Raw genomic sequence first — 23,919 nt, 5'->3', positions numbered from 1 at the left:
TTTACTGTATGCAAAAGTTTAAAGAACCTAGCAAATTACAGAGTAGATCAGTGATTATTAACTATTTGAGGAGGGGCATCATAGAGCCCTGTAAGAATGAAATAAAAGCTAGATAACCTTTCCTACGAAGACTGCATAGGTACATGAAATGCTTTGTAAATTTGGAGGAAATTGCTAAACTCCTCTGTGTGTTCAAGGTAAGTCACTGCTGTAAGGTGAGAAATTAGCAAGTTACATTTTATCTTTTAATTGGATATTTGATAACTGCTGCCTTAAAAAAATTATATAGTCGTGGTATTATTTATATAAAACACAGTTAATTGGTAAACCATTAACAAGCACACAGTATTAGTATCTTACCCATTAACAAGGATAATAAAAAATTCAGAGAAGAAAATGAAGGGGATGGAAAATGATAATAAAAAATTCAGAGAAGAAAATGAAGCAAGTTTTTTTGAAGTAGGATAGATATGGTGTGCCTAGAAATTTAACAGATTATCTGGAGATAGTTACTGACTAAAAAAGATACGAAAATGTACCCAGTGGTGTTTAAAGCATGATCTTCCCCATCATTCCACAGTATACTTAGTAAGCCTTATTTCTGTCTTGGTCATAATGACAAAAATGAAAATTAGATTTCAAATTTCTAAGCTTTTATGCTAAAAAATGGCTCCTAGAAACTGAAAATATTTTTTAATGTTTCTCCTCCCATATTGTTGTAATGTTCTTAACTTTCTTTAACTCAGGATGGATGTTTGGTAGTAGCCTTTGCAGTATATTTTATATTTGTTTTTTAAACATGTTGCTTGTTTTTTTAAGGTGGATAGGCATGTAGACCTGCTAGAAGTTGCCCAGGAAACTGATGGGTTTTCGGGAAGTGACCTAAAAGAAATGTGTCGAGATGCTGCTCTTCTCTGTGTCAGAGAATATGTTAATTCCACATCAGAAGAAAGGTATGTGTATTTTTACTTGATTTCCAGTCTTTGCCAAAACTTTTTAAAGCAGGGGTATCCAATTTCTGCTGCACATTGGAAAAATAAGAGAATTTTATTGGGCCACACATAAAGCACCAAGACGAAAGCTGAAAGCTAGTTAGCAAAAAAAAGGGGGGGGAAAGGTTTGTGCATACTTTTTGTAATATCCCACACTACAGATAAGCAAAAAAAGTCAGCATGCGAGCCTCAGGTTAGACACCCCTGTTTTAGAGCTTTTAGGTAGTTTATTTTGCTTTAGAATAGCAACTCTCCCTATGGAATAGAAGATAAATTTAAATCAGCAAACCCCTGCCCTCTCCACGACCACCCTGACCAACTTTTATCTTGTCATTTTTCTAAAGGGGAGTTTTGAAAATGGATGGGGAAGGGCTCGTGGGTAGGATCTGGAAAGAAGGGGGAAGAAACTGAATTTCTATTTACTATCCACAGAATGGGTCACAGAAAGCTGACAGAAAACTAGGGCCTGTCTCTACTGGGGAAACAGGGTTCTCTAGCTAGATTGCTTTTACATATGAATTTTCATTTCACATAGAAATGTATATCTTCGAGAAATTTCACATAAGAAATATGAGGGGTCTGGGGTGGTTATTGAAGACTAGACCAGTGGTTCTCCATCTCTGGGTTGCGACCTCTTTTTAACAATGAAAATACATTGTGGCATTAGGAAGGTTGAGAGCCACTGGACTAGACTTTAATTTGTTAATAAGAATGTATTGGTTGGCCACCTGTAGCTCAGTGGTTACTGCTGGCCCCGTGCACCAGGGATGGTGGTTTGAACCCAGCCTGGGCCTGCTTTTAAAAAAAAAAAAAAAAAACAAGGTTTTTACTGAATAAAGAAACCATACATCACTGCAGCAAATTTTACTTGAAATCAGTTTCAAAGTGTGGTGAGCTTAAGAAACCAATTTTTTATACCAGTCCTAGTCCAGCAAAGATATGAGATTCAACCCTGGTAATCCATGCCATGTCTTTTAAGGAAGTTTCCTAAAAGGCTACCTGCCCTGAACTAGTCTTCTGCTGCATTTCTTTTCAAAGTATCACCTTTCTAATAAAGACTTTCTATGATTCTTAGTAAACCAGTGTACTTTTGGGGGGTTGTGTAGAATGAGTTCTTTTTGTTTCTAGGTTTCCCTTCCTCAACTCCCTAAAATTTTCATTCCCAGTGACTCAGATTTGCCTGTTGTATTCATGTATTTAATTATATTGTGTTACCATAGCAAGCTTCACCAAAACCTTTGGTTTTTTATTGGAAAGCATACATGAAAGCTACTCTGTCAGCCAGTAGCTCTGTCTGCACCGGTTCCGGCCCTTCTGTAGTGCTCCTTGTAGAGTGGTTCACTCTACTCACTTGTTGCCACATTAATTGGGTTACTGGAGCCAAAAGTCTACCTTCTAAAGGTTTTTATTCTTGTATATTTAAGATTAAGAGGACAAATAACAAATCTATAAATAAATTTTGCTTTAGTAAGTTACGTTAATAATTAAAGACCTGTTTTTCTGCTGCTTCAAAGCCCTGAACACTGTATTTCAATCTGAGAAATCTGGTAGACTTGGAAAAGTTTCATAACTTTTTCCTTGAATCTGTTAGGTGCCTATAAATGACAAAGGAGCCATAATATGCTGGACTTTGTTTTTCTCATTATTGAAGTGGAAAGGATTTGGAGGTTTTTATTAGCAACGAAGAATTTTACTTTCAATTTGTAAAAAGCAAAACATTCACATGAGTATATACTTAGGTATGCTAATTTTTAATTCCAGTTTTCCTGGGAATAACCCTTTTGGTTTCTTGATTGGGATTATGTTCTCATTTGGATAAACTAACCCTCTTTAAATATTTTCACCTTATCATAATATTCTGTACCTTAACATTCTTAGAGTATGAAGTCTTTGATTTTAGCCAGCCATTTAGCTACCTACCTCCTAACACTCGATGCTTTTTAAAATATCTCTTATGACTTATATGTACATAGATATTTCCTGGAGGAATTTATATGAAGCTGTTAATTGTGATTGTCTTTGAGGTCTTGAATAGTGAAGAGACTTCATTGTTATAAACTTTTGTACAGTTGAAAACAAATTTATGTTTTTACCTCACACCTATTTTAATGTTGGAAAAATCTTCGGAGGGGGTGTATTCTAAAATTATTTGAATATATGGTGGTTTTGTTTGCATTTTAGCCATGATGAAGATGAAATTCGGCCTGTGCAACAGCAAGACCTGCATCGGGCAATTGAAAAGATGAAGAAATCAAAGGATGCAGCATTTCAGAATGTTTTAACACATGTTTGTTTAGATTAAGAGTAAAGATCATTTGTACAGTTCAGTAATCTAGTTTGGTGTGCCCTCATACCAGTTAGTGGAAGCGGAGTGGAAGGAGTGCTCTTTAAACCACGAGGGAGTTCAATGTTTATGGTTTTATACTCTGAATTCTAAGTTATTGAGATATAGCTGTTATATAAATGGTATTACTACTTGTCAAAAATCATGAGGAGGAACAGTTTGATCCAGCCTGAGCGTGGGTGCTCGTGTTTGACCTCTTTAGCCATATGTTGTTACAGCCTTACAGAATCTAAGCTGGTCTTAAAGTTATACATGATTCATTTGGTCATTAGTGAAAAGTGGGGATGTGGTTAGGTGCTGGTTCTTACACAAATGAGTGTGTGTTTGTGTGTGTGTATTAAATGTATATATTCACACATTTTATATGGACATTCTGTAGATATGTTTGAATACAGAACCTTTTTTTTGTTTTACCCCAACGACTGAATCCAAAGTACCAAATAGTATATATAGCAAAACTTAAGATTTAAGGTTGTGTCAAAAGGTACAGTGATTCAGACACCTCCCAGTTGTTGTTAGTGTTCGCCTTTTTTAAGTTGAATATTTCTCTGTCTGCAGTTGATTTGTTGGATCTGCCATACCTGGGTATATACATGGGCTCCATTCTTATGGTTGTCAGGATAGTCATATAAAAGTACTTGTTCAGTGATCAGCATTGAATGGTTAGGTAGTCATGTGAACAACACCAATTTCACCACTTTGTGCAAGCACATTGAGTAGAGATTTTTAAAAATTTTAAGCTTATTTACATGAAAGGCAGATTGAAAGCCTTTCAAAAGATTAGATTTGAAAAACCTCAGTATCCTTCAATATGTGTATGTGACTATCTTTTCTTCATTAAATGTAACAAATAGTTCTATTGTAACCATGTTTTTTGTAACATTATTTTAAAGTCGTATGTTCTTTAATTATGGTCTAAAATAGTTTGGTCACCAAAAATGAAATGATACTTTAAAACAAGTAGCTATTACTAAATGTGCTAAAAAATACTTATTTTGTAACTAATTTTTTTTTTAAGTTTTCTTAGTATGTTATAAATTTTATGCAGGTTAAGTACAAATATACACATCAGGATCCCATGTTGTATCTGTAGTTATTTGATGTGAACTACATATGAAATTTTTTTGTTCAAAATTCTGCTAAACAGAATTCTGTTACAGCCATCTAAATACACAGCATGAGGGAAATGGCACAGCACAATCTTGAGATGCCTTCTGAATCATCAGAAAGATTAAATTATGCTTCATGTTTTTATTTTTATTGTATTTCTTTGAAAACTCTCGATCTTTAGTCATGAGTTGTTAATTTAATTTCTCTGATAATGTCGTTTACCAGAATCTACTAGATAGTTTATTCTTCAATTGTACTTTGAATGGTAGGATAGAAGTTTCAAAGATTACTTTGGATAATAAAAAGCAAATTATGGAAGATTGTGAAGCTGATGGAAAAATTGAACACAAAATACCAAAAATAAAAAAAGCCACCCGTTTTTAATAACTATATTATACTATAATTTTATAAATGTATAATAAAGGGGTCCCTCTTCATTGATTTATCTCCACTTAATCTTTGGTGTTTTTCAGTTATTTTAAATTTTCTGGAGATTTTTTTGGTTATAAAAGTTGTGTTTGGACTTTTTATTTTGCTATGGAGCTCTCACACTTTCATAGCATATATTCCAGTAACTAATCATTCTGTTTTCATACAAATTTCAGTGATCATTTAATTTTAATATGGTAGCATATTGATTGAAAATAAGGAGTGATGTAGCCTCAACCCCATGTTCTTTCTTTCTGGCTTCTCTTCTGTTCAAAATATCCAATAGTAGTAGTTATTGAATTTGTCACAGTTTCAATCATCAGGTGAACTTCGAGAAGTTACTAATGTCAGCAACCATGACTCTTCTAGGCATATTAAGGCCATAAAGTAATTGAGGGAGAATTTCTACTCCTATGATTTTAAAGAACTCCTAGTGTTAGGTAATAATTATCCTTCTGTTTTAGACATGTGCACATATGTAGTTGGATTCTCAGTTCTAAGATCCTTTATTTTGGGTAATACTTATGTGTACTGGATCTAGAATCACATTGCCTTAATCCAGATGCCCCATCAATGAACTGTGAGTCCTTGGACAACTTACCTCATTTCTTTGTGCCTCAGTTTCTCATCTATAAAATGGGGCAACAGTGGCACCTACCTTAAAGTGTCAAATAATGAGGTAATGCATGGAAGGCACAGTGGCTGACACAGAGTTAATGCTCACATGTTAGCTATCATATTGTTAAGGTCATTACTGTTACACACTGAGATACATATCCTGTTGACCAGGCTCAATCTTTTAAGTATTTTTCATGCTTAAACCAGTTCTGTGATCCCTATGCCTGTACTCCAGGGATTGAGATCGAAGAGATCACCTGTGTGATGTTTCTCTAAAAGCCTTATTTCTGGAAGACTTGTGATGAGTCTGATGTCTCAAGCTATTACCAGGCCTTTTTTTTTTTTTTTTTAAGAGTTTAGGAACTCAGTATTTGAGTCCATTTAGTATCTCCTTTCCTATTTCTCTCTTTTCCATCTCACCTACCTGCAAGTTGAATCAGAGTTCATGTTTTCAGAGCCGTATGGGGGTGATCTACATGGACTTTAATAACCTAACCTTATTTAGTAACTATGACTTTTAGGTATAGTACTAAATGAGGATATTGCAAGCTTTGAATGTTCTTGTATAAAAATGGCAGGAGCCAGCATCTCAGTAAGAATTTTTTTACTGGAATTGTGTTTTGTGGATAAATGTTACAGCTTTCTTCTGCTTAAAGAAAATAAATTGGATGGTGTATATTTTATAATTTTCTTTTTAGCATCTCTTAAATCAGAATACTTAAACCAGAATAGGATTCTGGTTTACTGAGCATGTATACCGCATGATCAAAACTCCAGCTCCAACTGGATACCTCAAATAACGCCATACAGTAATTCCTTCTAGAGCTGACAGTAATCCTTACAGGGCCTTCATTATTTAATTAGATTTAGTCATCAAACATAGCATTTCTTAATCTTTTCAAAAACTAAAGCTCTCTCTTCACATGTATAGAAACAATTACTGCCCAAGTCATCATGCTTATGAATCATATTGAGAACTTAAATCTTATTAAATATGGTCTCCCAATCAAATTGACTAAAATATGATTGGTGTATATAACACAGATGCCATGTGGAAATGAATCAAACATAAACCATTTAATAAAAAAGAAAATGTCCTAGTTGCACTGGTATTATACCAATGTATTTTAATGGCTCGTAAGGGTCTCATTACTAAAAACACTAAAGTGAGAGTTTTATTTCATAATTATCTAATATTTACAGTTATAAATATGCTTGAGAACACTTTCAGATATTACCTTTTTGCTTTTAAATAGGTTATAGTGAATGTTAGTATTCAGCGTGGAATGCATCCAACATTTGTGAACTATGATAACTCAGTTTTAAAACTAAAGCAAAAACATTGAAATAATTACTGCCATGCTGAAACTCGAACACAATAATGTTCTGAAGACCAAGGCAGCCTTACTCTTCCATAGACTATATCCAGATCCAGGAGTCCACACCCAGTGGAAAAAAACACCACAGCTCTCTGCTCGGTTCTGCAGGCCTTATTTCTCTCTGGAAGACATTCATGGAAGGACTCCTTACATCCACTATTCTTTGCGAGCCTTGTAGAAAAGGAGTTTTTTTCTGGATTTTTCTTGTGTCCCACTAAAATGTCCATACTTTAGCTAGGGCTCCATTTATTTTTTTAATATTTTCAGTAAAATTACAATATAAGCAAAAGAAAGGCAGTCCTTTGGATAGCTGTCTAGGCAAAGAAGAGGCCTCAAAGATAATCCTACATTTTTTTTTTTTTTCTTTTACTTTTACCTGTGTCCCCAGGCAGCTACATTGCCTTTGACAGTCGGTCAGGCAGTTGCAGCACCTGGTCTATTTCTCTGGCAGACAGAAAAAGCATCCGTCTTGGGGCTGCAGCCGGATGCAGAGTGAGTCTGCAAGATAATCCTCTACTTTTATCCACTGTTACTAAGGTACGTAGATGTAAATTTCCATTACAAAAGGACAACTTTTCAGTGCTATTCCTCTGTAGTTCTCAGAATAACCAACTTGAAATATGCCAAACAAGTATATTTTGGGGTGGCATAGTCTGGCCTTTTCGTAGTTTCCTCAAACCTATAGACACAAGAACGATTAACTAATCTGGTGCCCATCTAATTTACTGATTTCCTGCCTAGGAGGAAAGTTACATTGAAGATCAATGCTCGATCTAAAAGTCGTGTAATAGAAAGAGGAAGATGGGGGCAAACTAACTTGGTGTTCTCAACCAACCAAGATTTGCTTCTTGGAAAGAAGATGGTTTGGAAAAAAATCCTGTGGCTTGATAAAGTGTGGATAGATTTATGTACAAGATTGACTATTATCTGACCAGATGATTTACCTGTGCCCTTCCAGGGTCTTTTCACACTGCTCTGAGCAGTTTGTCCACAAACTGCTCCACAACCTTCTACATCACTGCCTTGTTCATGTGTTTACACACATATTTCTGGTCCTATGTGGTCCTACTAAGTGGCACTGGGAGCCACCACGTAATATCTGGGGAGAAAAAAGAAGGGCTACAAATGGCAGTTTTGTATTGGATGTCATAACAGTTTTATTTGGGGTGACGATCAGTAGCAAAAAACTGCACGAAGCCTTCAGGACAGAAGGGAAACAGCAAAAACAGCTGCAGGACTGAAGGGAATAAGTGTGAGTGGAAACAGGTATCCTTTCTTTTTTCTCTCTTTTTCAAATTAATATAAGGGTACAGATGTTTAGGTTACATTGTTTTTACTTCTAAGGTAAAGTTCAAGTTGTAGTTGGGTCCTTTACCCAGGGGCGTGCTGAACACCCTCACATCATGCACATTACAAGAGATCCTGCCCACTGCTCTCCCTCCTGTCCCTCTTCTCTCCCCTCCCCCTTAATAGACTATATTTGTGTTTTTTCTTTCGTATGGGAATGTAGTTGTTTATATGTTGGTTTCATATTAGTATTGAGTACATTGGGGTATCCTTTCTTTGTTAGTGGCGGTGTGGGTATTGCTGAGGGGAAACTCCACGGCTTTTGAAACTCCTTGGTGGCACTGAGAACAAAGATCTGTTCCTTTGAGAAAAAGGGAGCAAAGTAACCCCATCACAAATGGAGGGGGTTGGAGGGAGTCAGCTCCTCCTGCAGTGAAATGCTGTGTTGAGGCCCCTGAACGACCCACGATCACTGGAATAATCACTGTAAGTGCTTAGCTGAAACCACGTGGCATTCACATCTAGAGGACAGTTTAGAAAAGGACTTGAACAAGGACAGTCTCTTAATTATGGTCTTACAGAATGTTACTGCTGCTGTCTCCAACTATACAAAGTCACAAAGCCCTCAACAGTCATGTGGTCAGCCCACACCCAGTGTTATAAGCAGAAAAGACTCGGCCTTTATATTGAGAAATTTATTAAAATAAGAGCAAGCATCAGTTGTACATAGAAACAGTCATTTGCATTAAGTGTGAAACTAGAGCAGAAGAATAGTTTTAAATATATTTTAAAAATCAGAAAATACATTTGGTTAAGGCACTATCTCCTATCTCATGTTTTCAATAAATACACTGTTTTTAAAAAGGCAGTAGTGAGTACCTCCGATTAAGTGCATATAGATACTATACTGTTAAAGGCAAACTTTGCTGTGGACGTTATATGCAATTCTCAAAAGAACTTTTATTAGCTGACATTAGCATTTAAAAGGAATTTGAGAATATGGAAAATATCACAGTTTTCTTTTTTTAGTTTAGGTCTCTTCCAGAGAGACCTATGAATAAAAGGTGCTTTTTCTTCATATATTCCTTAGAAATAATGAATTATGCACAAAGTACAAAGACTGCCTCTCAGGAAATAAAGCCATCAGAAGATGTCTCAGAACAACTTCAGTCTTTGGAAAAGTTGCTTTTTTCAACCAGGAAAGTCAACAGAGTTTAGAAAACACTAGACCAGTGATTTTCACCCCATGGCACACTGGGGCGCCGTGAAAAGACCTCAGGTGTACCACGAAAATTATTAAAGATCATTAATTATTTTCGAAAAATTCAAAGCACAGTAAGTATATTTTTTAACTCTTTTTTTGTTCGACATAATTTAAGTGCTATAGAAGTGTATAGGTTTAAGTGTGCCATGAGATTAAAATGTTGAAAAACACTGCTCTAGACCTTTAGGTATACAAGAAGGCAACTTTACAATCACCCTGTGTTCAGGAGCTTTGTTTAGCAGCTGCGGGGACTGCCATCCAGCTTTCTGTGTTATTTGGTGTAGACAAAGCACCAAAGTCAAGTGGTCTGGGTATTCTTTCAGGGCCACCAGGACTTCTGGTAATGCCAAGGGTGCATTTTTGTTACAGCTCAGGAGCTCAGGAGGCAGGTGCATTGCAGTGTTCACCTGTAAGACGACAGGGTTGGGTTCTGTGTTTTCTGTGGTCTTTTCCAGAGCTAGCCCCTCCTTAGTCTGAGGGTGTGGATTGTTTTTGGTTATTGCTGCTGCTGCATTCAGATAGGCCCTGCCTCTCTGTAGGACATAATGACCACAGCAAAGAGGAAAAATTTCCACAACATCACAGGATTGCCTGACCCCTTCGCAAATTCTTTATCAAAGGACTTTACGCTATTAAAGGCCACTGTTTCATTGGAGTTACATTATTCACAGAAGGCCATTAAGACTTATTAAACAATGTAACTTTCGTGGCAGAAGTAGGTTGCATAGATCTCTAAGATTCAATTCACATTGTCACACTTTTGGTTTCTGCATTCAGGCCTTCAACATGGTAGATATTGAACAGGAAGGCTGTTATAAGCCTGAGGTTAAACAAACATCTTAGCATCAGCCATACCTCTTTTAAGATGATGAATTTTTTTTTAATCAATTATACAGAAGAGGGAACTGATCTGATTTATTTTACCACTGGTATATGACATTGGGAGAGCGCAGGTTGGCAAAACTTAAGCTGGAAAACATGCTTCACTTTTTGGCAAGTAGCTAGACCCATGGTCGAAGCTTTAAGGAATCCGGGACCTAACTGCTCAGATGCAGTAGAGAAGATGGCTAATTTTATTCTGAAATGTGTAAGAGTATTGCTTACACTTGCTAAGATTTGGTACTCAGTTTTACACATATATTAAATATATGTTGACTTTAAATTATAGACATAATTTTTACTTCATTATAAACGATCTACTTTAAAATCAGTCGTGGAGAAACAATTGGATACAAAGCATCTAATCACAAAAATAGAAAAGGTAATTAGAGAGCACTGTAGAAACAAACTCTGGAGCCAAAGGCATTTAGTTGCTCTTCTCCAGGGACCCGTAATAATCCGTCAGGACTTTCCATGCTTTGGGGGCCATGAAGCCATCTGGGGGATTCTCTCCTTCCCGGGCTAGCTTCCTCATCCGAGTTCCTGAGATGAAGTCAAACTCGTTGTGCCTGCCACAGGGGAGCAACAAAGAACTCAGTGTAGGTAAATAACATCTGCCTTAAAGGTTCCTGGAGTAGGGTATGGGTTTTTAGACTCACGTTTTTCTGTAAATTGTTTCGAAAGTGGGCAGTTCACTAAATCTTTGGCTCAAGAACTTGCAGGATTAAAGGGAAGTAATGGCAGCTACCCATTCAATATTCACTGTGCACCTACTGTGTTGATAGGATGTGTCTTGAAGCCAGGGACTTTCTTCTGTTTCTCTGCCTACTTCTGCGAGCCCTCGCTCACACGGGGAGTGAGTACACATCAACACTTCACCCAATCTGCTGCTACAGTGCTTCCTTTCATTAATGTGCCGGGGACTCCGTGCGAGTTTAGGACTTGGACGCTGAAAGGGAAATCCTTACGGACCATCTACTCTTTGTAAGGGACCATGCTGTAACTTTTAAGGGACACAAAATGTGTAAGACCTATGTCTCTCAAGAGGCTCATTCTGGTTAGGAGCCTGTGGAAAGGCACTAGAGAATTTTCCAAAGGGCCAGAATTTTGCCTCATCATACCAGTTATGCAGATGTTAATTAAATAATTTTCCTCTGACTGGGTGCGGTGGCTCACACCTATAATCCTAGCACTCTGGGAGGCTGAGATAAGCGGATTGCCTGAGCTCAGGAGGTCAAGACCAGACTGAGCAACAGCGAGCTCCCGTCTCTACTAAAAATAGAAAATTAACTGGGCATTGTGGCAGGTGCCTGTAGTCCCGGCTACTCAAGAAGCTGAGGCAAAAGGATCGCTTGAACCCTGGAGTCCGAGGTTGCTGCGAGCTATGATGACACCACAGCACTCAACCCAGGACAGCAGAGTGAGACTCTGTCTCAAAAAATAAAAGAAAAAAAAACCCAGTATGTTCCTCTGAAATCCTACCTTGCTGGATCATAGAAGTCCATGGCTTTTTTGACTTTGTTGTAGGCAGCAACTCGGAATGGAATGATTTCCACAGACATGAGGCCAGGGGCCATGCTCAAGACCTTGCCCCCATGAGTAGGTTCATACAGGTCCTTCTTGGTTTCCGGGTGGGGCATTCCTGCAGGGTCCCTGCCCACAATGTAGAAATTGGCCCCTGCAATCATCCGGGCCCTGCAGTGCCACTGGACCTGGGAAACATCACATAAAGGACATGCTGGTCGTCGTGGGGTCTGAGAGGGCCTTGTTTACAGAGACACCTTTGTTCTGCTTTAAAAGTAATTGGGGTGGGTCACCTGTGTGGTAAGAAATTTGGTGAAGTTCTAAGACTCCATGCTCTCATGCTTGGTTATGTTGGGTGGGATAGGAGCTTTCAAGATAAGAATTCTCAGGTGGCCCACACCAGTAATCCTAGCACGCTGGGAAGGTAAGGTGGTGGATTGAGCTCGGAAGTTTGAGACCAGCCTGAGCAAGAATGAGATCCCATCTCTAAAAATAGCCAGGCATTGTGGCGGGCGACTATAGTCCCAGCTACTTAGGAGGCTGAGGCAAGAGGATCACCTAAGCCCAAGAGTCTGAGGCTGCTGTGAGCTATGATGCAACAGCACACTACCCAGGGCAACAAAATGAGACTCTGCCTCAAAAGAAAAAAAAGAAGAATTCTCCCTCTTCGTATTCAAGGTTGTATTTCCTGGGCCTTTTCCAAACAGGGTAGCACACAAGGAACACTCAGATCTTACCATTCATTATAACTGTGAGTTTTACTTTCCAGGGCCTTCTTGTTCGGAATAAATCACAGTTTTAAAAAATTACTCTGATATCTCATTTTGTTATCAGACTGCCATGAACGAGCTCATTACTTTTCACATGCGGACATTGATTCCAGTTCAGTACAGCACTTTTGCCCCTTTTAACGCTCACACAGAAATACACAGGTTGGAGAGGAGAGCTAGGAGTCTGGAACTTAGATGTGAAGAGAATTAATTCATTAAACTCAGTGTAGGGCATTCCAAAGGGTTGAGACCCTTTCAGTTCCTCCTACTTGCCACAAACTTGTTCAAATCAACTACACTGGTGGTGTGGTGTGACAAAATCTCTTTTTGTAGTCTCACTGTTATGACGAAAGGGGGACATTCATCTTTTAAAGGCCTCCCCTTCTAATGAAGCTTACAGGTCATTATGAATCACTTAGAGTAATTGGAACTTCTTGGAGGTGAATATTTTAGATACAACTTGCCCTATATCCAGTTACACTTCATTATCCTCCTCATATTCCACCTCCATTATCCACCTTCACATACCAACCTTTATATTCTCAAAGGCAATGCATAATAGGTTTGGTTTGATGTTTCTAGCATTTTTCAAATACTAAATGGAAACATAATTAGGTTGGATAAAGAAGAGACATTAGAACATTCCAGAATCTGCTCATGAGGAAGAAGAAAGGATCCCAGAGACTCAATTGCTTTTGTAAGTAAAGTTAGAACCTGCATTGCTGAGTCCCATAGCCTCGCTCAGGGGAGGGCTCACCTCCGTGGGGCCAGCATATAACATGGGGGATGGAAAGATGGCAACAATGGTGGACTTGGGATCCAGGATCCCTTCCTCAAGCACAGCTGTGTGCTGCTTCATCCTCCAGTCCAGAGGCACATCATCATCCTTGGTCCAGCCACCCAGAGGGTGGAGGAGGAGAACTGGGTTCTTATAGCCCCTCTCTAAGAGCCTGCGGCGAGTGTCCTGCATCAACAGAGCATGGCCATTGTGGACAGGATTGCGCAGCTGGAATGCAAACACCACATCTGGGAAAGGAAAGCAGAAAGCCAAGGTCAGAGAAACACATGGTGTCACTTGTTCACAGAACAGAAAGGCAAGATGCAGCTATGTTTGTTGTTCAGACCTGCATTGAATCCACTTGCTTTGGATAGTCTGCTGGAGGATACACCTGTTCCTTGGGGGTGTTACTCAGCTGCACTAACCAATACTGGATTGCTCAGACAAGGTTGGGATGCAAAGGCTGGAGGCCTTATAGGGAAAGCCTGCCTCAGGAATGAAAACATTTGTTGCCAGGACCTTTCCTGCAAACCAAGCCTCAGGCAGGGACAGAATTAACCAGTCCTCTTGTACCCTGCTCGAGTTTCAATCTACCAGGGTAAGTGAATAATCATGAGGAATGCTTTCTTGGACCTGTGCAAGGTGCAATAATCTACAGACTTAAAAAAAAATTGCTTTAAAGCAGTGGTTCTCAACCTGTGGGTTGCAACCCACAAGAACTGTATTAAAGGGTTGCGGCATTAGGAAGGTTGAGAACCCCTACTTTAAAAAAACCTTCAGAATAACCCCACTTAGTGATGGACACCTGAGAGCATGAGTTTTGTTGTTTTTTTTTTTTCTGGTTATGAAATACATTTTTTTTTCTTTTTTTGCGTTTTTTGGCCGGGGCAGGTGCCCTACCCCTTTGAGCCATAGGCACCGCCCTGAAATACAATTTTTATATATCCATTATGAAAAACTTGGGAAAAACAGAAAAGCCCCAAAATAGAATATATAAATCACCAGTAATTCTTTCATTGCTTTTTCACCCTTCTTATTCAAAATGTATAGTAATAAAGAGTGAAAATCTTTCCCACCCTTTGATCCAACAACTGTATCCCAGAGATAGCCACTACCATCTGCAGTTTGGTGCACATGCTGCCAGAGACTTTTCTGCTTCTATACACACACAAGTAGGTTGAGTTTTTAAAACTACGATTATATTTCAGTCTGTTTTCCAAATATGATTATGCTATGCATATCGTTCTACAATTTGCTTTTGTACTTAACAAACACACTTTAGGTATCTTTCTGTGGCAATGCATATTTTTAACTGCTGCAGTGTTCCAAAACATGAGTGTATCACACCGTTATAAAACAGTTTCTATATCATCGATATTCCAATGAAAGAAGTTTTCAAGGTTTTTTTTTAAAACTTTAAAAATGCTAATTCCTGCTCTCAACTTTTTATCAGACAGAAGTGAGGAGTATAACACATGCACCAGAGCCAGCCAACATACCCGCATTCATTCCTTTACATTTCTGTTTGAGCTCCAGAGGCGTCAGGCGATACTGGTCCAGCCCGTCATCCCACCTTATTCTCTCCAGCACCTGAAGGTCTCCACCAACCAGCCAATCTCCACTTTCCATCACCATCTAGAAAGAATATTCTTCAAGTTGTCAGTGATTAATATTGATCTCTATTTTATCTGAAAATTGTTCTCCTTCTAGGCCAATTTTGGGTTACCATTGAAGATCTCTTTAGTTCTTAGCATTTCTAGCACAGTGTTTCTCAAATTTTTTGGTCTGATGGCCCCTTTGTGTTCTTAAAGGGACCCCTCCAAGGATTCTCATTTATGTGGGTTGTGTCTATTATTTTTCATATTAGAAATTAAAACTGAGATACTTTAAAAATATATATTCATTGAAAACTAACAATAATAAACCTATTATATGTTAACACACATATATTTTTTGCTGAAAAATAAATATTTAATTTCCTCCCCCAAAATAGGATGTATGGCATCATTTCATATACAGTAGAACCTCTGTAAGTTGACCACTCAAGGGACTGTAACAATGTGTGGAGGTGGTCAACATAAGGAACTTCTTTGAGTACATGTGGTATATGTCTGTTCTATGAAAATTAGGTCAATGTAGGGGGGTGGTCAACTATGAAAGTTCTAGTGTATTTACAATCTCTTTAATGCCTGTCTTAATAGAAGGTAGCTGGATTCTCGTATTTACATCTGTATTCAGTCTGTAGTAATATGTTGTTTTGGCTAAAGTATAAAAATAAAATCCAACTACAGGTAGGTAGTTGGAAAAGGGAAGACGATTTCAATAGCCTTTTATATATTTTTCTTTGATACTACACCAAAATTTAACACATGCTAGTTTCTAAAAGGTAAGCTGCATTATGAAATCTGAAGGTGTACCAGTTCACTTTTCAGACTGTGTTACATTAACAATCCATTTTGCTTTAAATGAATCTTTTCCCCATGAATGATTTTATAACATGTATTGGTCAGTTAGAAAATATTAGTTCATTGAATTTGTAAGTCTTCCAAATGTTGACACATTCCATTTTAGGGTTTTTTAAAGCATACACACATATGTTAATATGAGATTACTAGTCTTATTAGAAAATTTTCTAATGAGGAAACTGGGAAGCTGCGAAGCTTACAGTGGTGAATAAACATTTTTCCAAAATTTTTTTACTTGAAACCTCAAGGTTTCTCATTGGCAACTAATACTCTCAGTTGTTCTCCTTGAACCGACAGGTTCACTTTGTTTATTTTGAAAAATATTTGTCAACTGTCCAAGTCGAAATAACCATAGTTTTGGTTCTCTCAAGTAAAAGTGGTGTTGTATGAACAAAAGCTAAGTGGCTGGTTTTCATTGTAGCTGAATCATACCAGTGCTTTTCCTTGAGACAACCATGTACGTTGGTGTGTGTGGTGGAAGTACTTTACTGTGAACGTCCCCCATGTAATGGAATATTAAAAATATACAAACTCAAGGGTTAGTATTTAATAATTGTCTTTGTAGCTTTCTCAAGAACATTCTTAAGTGAAGCTGGCATTGTTTTCATTGTAAGTGCATGTGATGAAGAGTGCAGTGATTTCACGTACAGATAATTGTCATTATCTCAAGTCTAAGGTGCCAGCCATCTTACCCACCATTGCTTGTGTGTACCAGCAGTACAGATGTCAACACAATGAAAAAGGAAAATAACATCTGAGTATTATGAACATAGTTTTAAGCTTGGGGATTCTCTGAAAAGGTCTTGTGGACCCCCTGGGTTTTGTTAACCATACTTGGAGAATCATTGCTGGCACATTCCTAATATAATCTGATGTATCTTAGACTATTTTTTAAAAGGATACAAGTTAGAGGCCCTGGCAAAAAAATCAGACAAGTTGTTTTCTACCAGTTAATTATTGTTGAGCACTATTTCTATGGAAATTCTTCAAAGAAACAGTCTTCTCCACTTATGCTCAATTTTAAAACAAAAGAAGATCTCCAGGGAGCAGCAAAATGGAGCCAAATCCATATCTAACGTTAAGCATAGTTACCTAAAACCCCATGATCTTTGACAGTAGTGCCAAGACCACTCAGTGGAGTAAAGGACAGTGTCTTCAACAAATGGTGTTGGGAAAACTGGATGTCTGCATGTAAAACGATGAAGTTGGATCCTTATCTTATGCCACCTGTCCAAAAATTAACTCAAAATGGATTTAAAACCTAAATGTAAGACCTAAAACTCTTAAGCCCTTAGAAAGAAAAGTTTTATGACATTGAAGTTGGCAATGATTTCTTGGTTATGATATCAAAAGCACAGGTACCAAAAGCAAAAATAGACAAATGGAACTTCTTCAAACTAACAACTTTTATGCATCAAAAGACATAATCAACAGACTGAAAATGCAACCTATACAGTGTGAGGAAATATTTGCAAGTTACATTTTATGCTAAGGGTTAATATCCAAAATACATAAAGAACTCCCACAACTCAACAAATGCCCATTTCTTAATTAGATTAAGAAATGGGCAAAGGATTTGAATAGATCTATGTTATGTTTGTATGATCTACAAATAGGCAAAAGCAAGTGAAAAGAGGCTTGGCAACACTAATTGTAGGAGAAACGCAAATCAAAACTGCAATGAGATATCACTTCATACTCCTTGGGATGGTTACTATTAAAAAACAGAAAATAACAAGTGTTGGCCAGGATGTGGTGAAATTGGAACACCCATATACTGTTAGTGGGATTGTAAAGGTGCAACCACTATGGAAAACTGAATGAAGGTTCCTCAAAAAATCAAACAATCTTACTTCTGGGCACATATCCAAAGGAAATGAAAAGGTCTTGAAGAGAGGTTTGCATACGCATGTTCATAGCAGCACTATTCACAATAGCCGAGAGGTGGAAGTAACCCAAATGTCCATCATATTTAAGTAACATTCTCCAGCTTCTATCAATAAAGGCTAGAGAAAATCCGAGGGTCACGCTTTTGAAGGGCATCATAAACCCGTCATAAACATTCTGCATCTTACAAGGGTATATGTGAGGCTTGGTAAATGTGGAATGTAAATGTCTTAGCAAAGTAACTAAGAAAATGCCAGGAGGGCTATGTCAACTAATGTGATGAAAATGTGTCAAATGGTCTATGAACCAAGTGTATGGTGCCCCATGATCATATTGATTTACACAGCTATGATTTAATAAAAAAAAAAAAAATTCTGCAAGGAGGCCCCAAACGATTGATTTTTAAATTTGTATTCATTTTCCAAAGTCTGAAATGTGTCATGCAGGCTGCCAGGCTGGAAATTGAGAAGAGGGAGTTTGTTGAACTTCTTGTGTATGTAGATTTATGTTTTCCGACAAATTTAGGAAGTTTTCAGTCATTAAAAAATTGAAGACAATTTTAATTGTCACTACTGGATTGCTATTGGCCTCTGCTGTATAGAGGCCAGGAATGCTACTAAATAACCTGAATTGCACAGGACAGCCCCCCTCCTCTCCCCACAGCAAGGAATTATCTAGCCCAAATTGTCAGTAGTGCTGAGGTTGAGAAGCCCTGGTGTAGAAAAAAGGTAATTGTGCAACAGACTTTGCTGTATTTTCATGGCCTCCTTTTTAAACTCTGTGTTCAGGCAAATCACTGAACAAGAATATTTTCAAATACCCATACCCATACATATGCTCTGTCCTCCTTGCTTAGAGTTAGATTACCCATACAATTTTGAAAGAGTTAAGATACCTACCGCCCCCCCCCCCCGCCCACACACACCCCTGGCAATGCAGTAATTCATTCTGGACACTAGAGGTCCACCCTTGTCACTCTATCTATTGGTGAAGACAGCATCGAACCATTACTAAATACATTCACCGTCCAGCCTAAAAACATGTCTGTTTGGACAGCAATGCTAACACTATGCTTTTGGCATTTCTAGGATGGGAAAGGACAAAGGGTATCTCTCTCCACTATCCCTAGAACTGTCCAGCTATCAGAAAGGGAGGTTCAGTGGCTCTGCCTAATTTCCCAGGGTTTTGTGTCCTAGAAGTCCTCATCCCCTTTCAAGTGTCCTGCCAGAGGCAGAAGAAGGGCCCCAGCTAGAAGATTTGCAGAACTGGATGCACTGAGAGGAACAGGAGTAAAGATTAGGGCGTCCAGTGAAATAGTGAAAGGGGAATTGGACGTGGAACAAGAATGTAAAAAGGAGGAGAGGATGAGGGAACGTGCTAAGTGGAATGGGAGGAGCAGCTGAGGGTGGGAAAGTGGAAAGGTCAGAACGCAGAAAGGCAGAGGAGAGAAGGGAAAGGAACCAGAAGGAAGGAAAGGAATGGTGGGTTCAGGAAGATAAGGTCATGATGAAAGGCTGCAGAGAACAGAATCAAGGAGAAGAAAAGCTTACATGGTGCAAATGGAGAAGATACCTTCATCTCTGCATTATCTACCTTAATAGTCATGGAACCTGGAGATCACATGGGCTGATGCCCTCAAGTTTAGATGAGCAGGCAGTTTTTCAGAGAGGAAATGTCAGAGTTCAAGTGCACACAGCCATCTACCAAAGCCAGGATCCAAATCTCCAACTCCTGCAAACTAGACTCTTCTACCCACGGTATTTACTTCCCCTCATCTGTAGCCCCCTTGCTGATACTCCAACATCATCTGTCACATGTGTGGACAGGACAGGTACAAATTGCTCTAGAGGCACTCAGTTAATCTTATGGGTTAGGGCTGACCCATAAGAAATAAAGGAAATAAAGTGTAGACTAGAGGCAGGAAGGAGGGGAACAATGTCATAGGTTGACATGGGCCTGTGAAAAAGTAAGAGAGAATGATTTAATGAGCAGCTCCAGGAGGACTGTAGGAGAGATTTTGTTGGGTCATATCTTTACAAAGGGGTTCCCAAAGAAAGGCTGAGTAGTTCAGTCTAGCTGAATAATGGAGAAAGGATTAGAAGGGAGTAAGGCAAGAGACAGGAAAGAAATGAAATGTCTTGGCCCAAGTTGGAACAGAGAGGAGTGAACAAACCCAAGAAATATCTGAAAGGCAGAATTGTCAGGAATTGGCGATTGAATAAAGGGAGAAGAAAGCAGCAGGAATGGCATCCAGGTGTCGGGATGGTGGAGCCGTCACTGAGATGGGAGCACAGGAGGGGAACAGGTTTGGAGAGAGGGTGAGCATGTGAAGTCGCGGTGTTTATGAGATACATCCAGGTGGAGCCATACAGAAAACACCTCCAAACACTTATCTAACCTGCCCATTCTCAATCTTTGCAGCACATTAGAATCCCCAGGAGCTTCAAAATCCCCAAGATCCAGACACAACCTCAAACCAATTCAATAGAAGTCTGTGAGGATGGGATCCAGTTACGGGCAAGGATTGCAGCTCCCCAGTAATTGCACTCCCCAGGTGATCCTGTTGGTGTAATTGACTATGCTGTCTTCCCTGTGGAGCTAAAGGATATAAAACCTCTCATTTCTGTCCTTCATTGGGAAGTCATATTCTGTTCTCTTGGTTTCTGCATCTCTAAAATGGGAGTAATGATTCTTAGCTTCTCAGGAACAGTGTGAGAAATAATTACTACTTGGAAAAGCTTTGAGAGCCATGGATGAAAGGCAACAGGGCTCCACCAAGGATTAATCCTACAAGTTTCACCTGCTCTTCCCCACCATTTCGTCTGAGATCCTGTCACATGGTTCTGTACTTAGTGACTCAGAAGAGAGGATGGAATGCTGTGAGTGGAAAGTCAGAGTGACTCACAGAGATAAGTGACAGAGACACACCATTTCCTGGGTGACTGACCATTTTCCTTATAAATGCTGTTCTCAGTCCCACATGGAAATGCAACAAGGCCCATGATTACCTTTGAAAGTAATTACTTTTAGAAGGATTGGGGTTCTAAAAACCTATGTTAAAGATTACTGTGAATTTCAGGGCACTAAAAAAACCCCAACAAATTCTTTCCCCAATAAAAGTCACGTGTTGTGTTGTTTAGTAAATGTGCCATCAGCAGTCCAGAGCAGTGAGTATGGGGTGAGTGGCTTTCTCTCTCTGGTTATTCATGGCCCATTTCTCACCATTAGCCCACTGGGAATGTTTACAGAGTCCCTCTAATGACCTGATGGAACACAGTCACTGATAATATTGCCAAAGCTACATGCCACGCCACCACTTTTTCCCTGGCTTCTAAGATATTCCAAAATTCTGAGATCCAACTGCCCACATACATTGCAAAGCAAGATGAAATACAAGCATACCTCAGAGATATTAGGGTTCAGCTCCCGACTGCTTCATTAGAGGGACTATTGGAACAAAGCAAATATTTTGGTTTCCCAGTGCATATAAAAGTTATGTTTATACTATAATGTAGTCTATTAACCATACAATAGCATGGTGTCTAAAAAAGCAATGTGCGTACCTTAATTTAAAAATATTGTATTGCTAAAGATTACTAACAATCATCTGAGCCTCCAGGGAGTCATAATCTTTTCGCTGGTGGATGGATTAGCAGCCATAGACATGCCTCAGTCAGTGTTCATGGCTGCTCACTGATCAGGGTGGTGGCTACTGACATTGTGGCAATTTCTTAAAATAAGACACCAGTGAAATTTACCACATCAATTGACTCTCTCTTTACAAAAGATTTCTCTGTAGCATGCAATGATGTTTGATAGCATTTTACTCACAGTAGAATTTCTTTCAAAGTTGGAGTCAATCCTTGCAAACCCTACCACTAAGTTGATGTAACTAAGTTGGTGTAATATTCTAAATCCTTTGAGGGTTTTTTTTTTTTTTTTTTTTGAGACAGAGTCTTACTATGTCACCCTCGGTACAGTGCTATGGCGTCACAGCTCACAGCAACCTCAAATTCTTGGGCTTAAGTAATTCTCAGCCTCCCAAGTAGCTGGGACTATAGGCGTCTGTCACATGCCCAGCTATTTTTCTGTTGCCGTTGTCATTATGGCTTAGCTGGCCCGGGCTGAGTTCAAACCTGACAGCCTCAGGTGTATGTGGCTGGCCGTAACCACTGTGCTATGGGCTCACAGCCACCTTTGTTGTTATTTTAACAATGTTCACAGCATCTTCACTGGGAGTAGATTCTAGAAACCGCTTTCTTTGCTTATCTGTAAGAAGCAACTCCTTGTTTGTTCAAGACTGATTGTAGAAATTCATTTTCAGGCTCCACTTCTAGTTTTCTTGCTATTTCTAAAACATCTGCAGTTACTTCCTCCACTGAAGTCTTGAAATCTTCAAAGTTCTCCATGAGGGGTGTAATCAGCGTCTTCCAAACTCCTGTTAATGTTGATATTTTGACCCTCCTCCTATGAATCATGAAGGTTCTTAATAGATCTGGAATAGTGAATCCTTTCCAGAAGGTTTTCAACTTACTTTGCCTACAGCCATCAGCGAAATCATTGTGTGTGGCAGATATAGCCTTACAAAATATATTTCTTCAATAATGAGATGTGAAAGTTGAAATCACTCCTTGATCCCTGGGCAGAATGAATATTCTATTCACAGGCAATAAAGCAACAATAATTTCCTTGTACATCTCCATCAGAGCTCTCAGGTGACTAGGTGCATTGTAAATAAACAGTTGAAAGGAATCATCTTTTCCTGAGCAGACCACTCAACAGTGTCTTAAAATATTTAGTAAACCAGCCAGGCTCTATTATTACATTTCTAGAACACAGGCTGAGTAGATTTAGCATAATTCTTAAGGGCCTTAGAGTTTTCTGAAATGGTCAATGATGATTAGCTTCAATTTGAAGTCACCAGCTGTCTTAGCCCCAGCAAGAGTCAGCCTATGCTTTGATGCTTTGAAGTCAGGCATTGACACCTCTTCTCTAGCTATAAGATGGCATCTTCCTCCAAGGGAAGGCTGTCTTTCCTCCATTGTAACATCTGTTGCTTACTGTAGCCACCTTCATCAACTATCTGAGCTAGATCTTCTGGATCACTCGCTATAGCTGCTCCATCAGCACCTGCTGCTTCATCTCATGCTTTTATGTTATGGAGACAGTTTCTTTCCTTAAGCCCTGAACCAGCCTCTGCTAGCTTCAGACTTTTCTTCTGCGCTTCTCTACCTCTTTCAGCCTTCATAGAATTGAAGAGAGTTAGGGCCTTGCTCTGGAGTGCACTTTGGCATATGGGAGGGTTGTGGTTACGTGAATCTTCTATTCCAACTTCTAAAACTTTGTACCTATCAGTGAAGAAAACTGAAATATTTCACCCCAAAATATATTTCCTTGGCATAGAGGAAATATGTTTCCAAGATGGCTATTCAGAAGGGTTGGAAATATGAGAATAGCTAAAAAGCTGTCTTTGAGGGGTGGATATTTGCATTTGTAGAGAAAATCTGCATTGATGCACCCAGGCTTTCTCCGAGAGTCTTTCCTTGTCTGACCTGGGAAAGATTGATTGAGAATCTGACAACTTCAAGGTCTGAAACATTTATCTCTGAGGTTTCATCTACATAACACAACCACCTTTGCTAGCCAGACTTCCTCTTCTCTCCCTCCCACAACTTGTCTCATAACCTGTTTTCCTGCTATAATCTTGTTTTGGCCATATTCTGAGCCAACATTCTTTCTGTAACCTCAAGGTTACATATAACTTTCTGTACAGTGATCAAGGGTAATCACTTTGTAATTATTTCCCATGAACAATAATAAGTTGGTATGCCTTTTCTCTTATCATTCTGTCTTTTGTCAGTTGATTTTTCAGAGAAGCTTCAGAGGGCAAAAGGAAGTTTGCCCATGACCTCTATGTCAGCAATAGGCTGTTTTGCTTTCTTATCTACTTCACTGGAGTAGCACTTTTAATTTCCTTCAAGAACTTCTCCTCTGCTTTCATAACTTGGCTGTTTGGCACCAGAGGTACAGCTTTTATCTTGTCTCAGATTTTGACACACCTCCCTCACTGAGCTTAATCATATCTAGCTTTTGATTTAAAATGAGAGAAGTAGGACTCTTCCTTGCACTTGAATATTTAGCAGCTATTATACAGTTATTAATTAGCCGAATTTTGACATTGTTGCGTCTTCGG

The 23,919-nt window shown here is 38.9% G+C and overlaps 2 protein-coding genes and 1 non-coding gene across 6 annotated transcripts in view; 1 reads left to right on the top strand and 2 right to left on the bottom strand.

Annotated features, from left to right (window-relative positions):
* Positions 1-4,881, top strand: part of ATAD1 (ATPase family AAA domain containing 1) — a 50,467-nt gene extending 45,586 nt beyond the window's left edge. Inside the window, exons 9-10 of the mRNA XM_053582505.1 lie at positions 820-953; positions 3,174-4,881. Coding sequence (XP_053438480.1) covers positions 820-953; positions 3,174-3,294 — 255 coding nt within the window. The 3' untranslated portion in view covers positions 3,295-4,881. The remainder of the gene's footprint in view (positions 1-819; positions 954-3,173) is intronic.
* Positions 4,882-7,246: 2,365 nt separating this feature from the next.
* LOC128582924 (small nucleolar RNA SNORA77) lies at positions 7,247-7,374 on the bottom strand. The gene has a single exon (XR_008379336.1). It is a non-coding gene; the product is annotated as a small nucleolar RNA SNORA77 (small nucleolar RNA).
* Positions 7,375-10,307: 2,933 nt separating this feature from the next.
* The window catches only part of PAPSS2 (3'-phosphoadenosine 5'-phosphosulfate synthase 2), an 88,024-nt gene continuing 74,412 nt past the window's right edge, over positions 10,308-23,919 (bottom strand). For all 4 annotated transcript variants that reach the window (XM_053583191.1, XM_053583192.1, XM_053583189.1 and 1 more), the window contains 4 exons: positions 14,874-15,009; positions 13,354-13,622; positions 11,785-12,014; positions 10,308-10,871 (listed from right to left, as the gene is read on the bottom strand). In XM_053583191.1, the coding sequence (XP_053439166.1) occupies positions 10,730-10,871; positions 11,785-12,014; positions 13,354-13,622; positions 14,874-15,009 (777 nt within the window). In that variant the 3' untranslated portion in view covers positions 10,308-10,729. The remainder of the gene's footprint in view (positions 10,872-11,784; positions 12,015-13,353; positions 13,623-14,873; positions 15,010-23,919) is intronic.

Source organism: Nycticebus coucang, chromosome 3 (assembly GCF_027406575.1).
Source record: "Nycticebus coucang isolate mNycCou1 chromosome 3, mNycCou1.pri, whole genome shotgun sequence".
NCBI classification, from domain to species: Eukaryota; Metazoa; Chordata; class Mammalia; order Primates; family Lorisidae; genus Nycticebus; species Nycticebus coucang.
The sequence above is the reverse complement of the archived record's forward strand: the minus strand, read 5'-3'. Positions and strand labels throughout refer to the sequence as shown.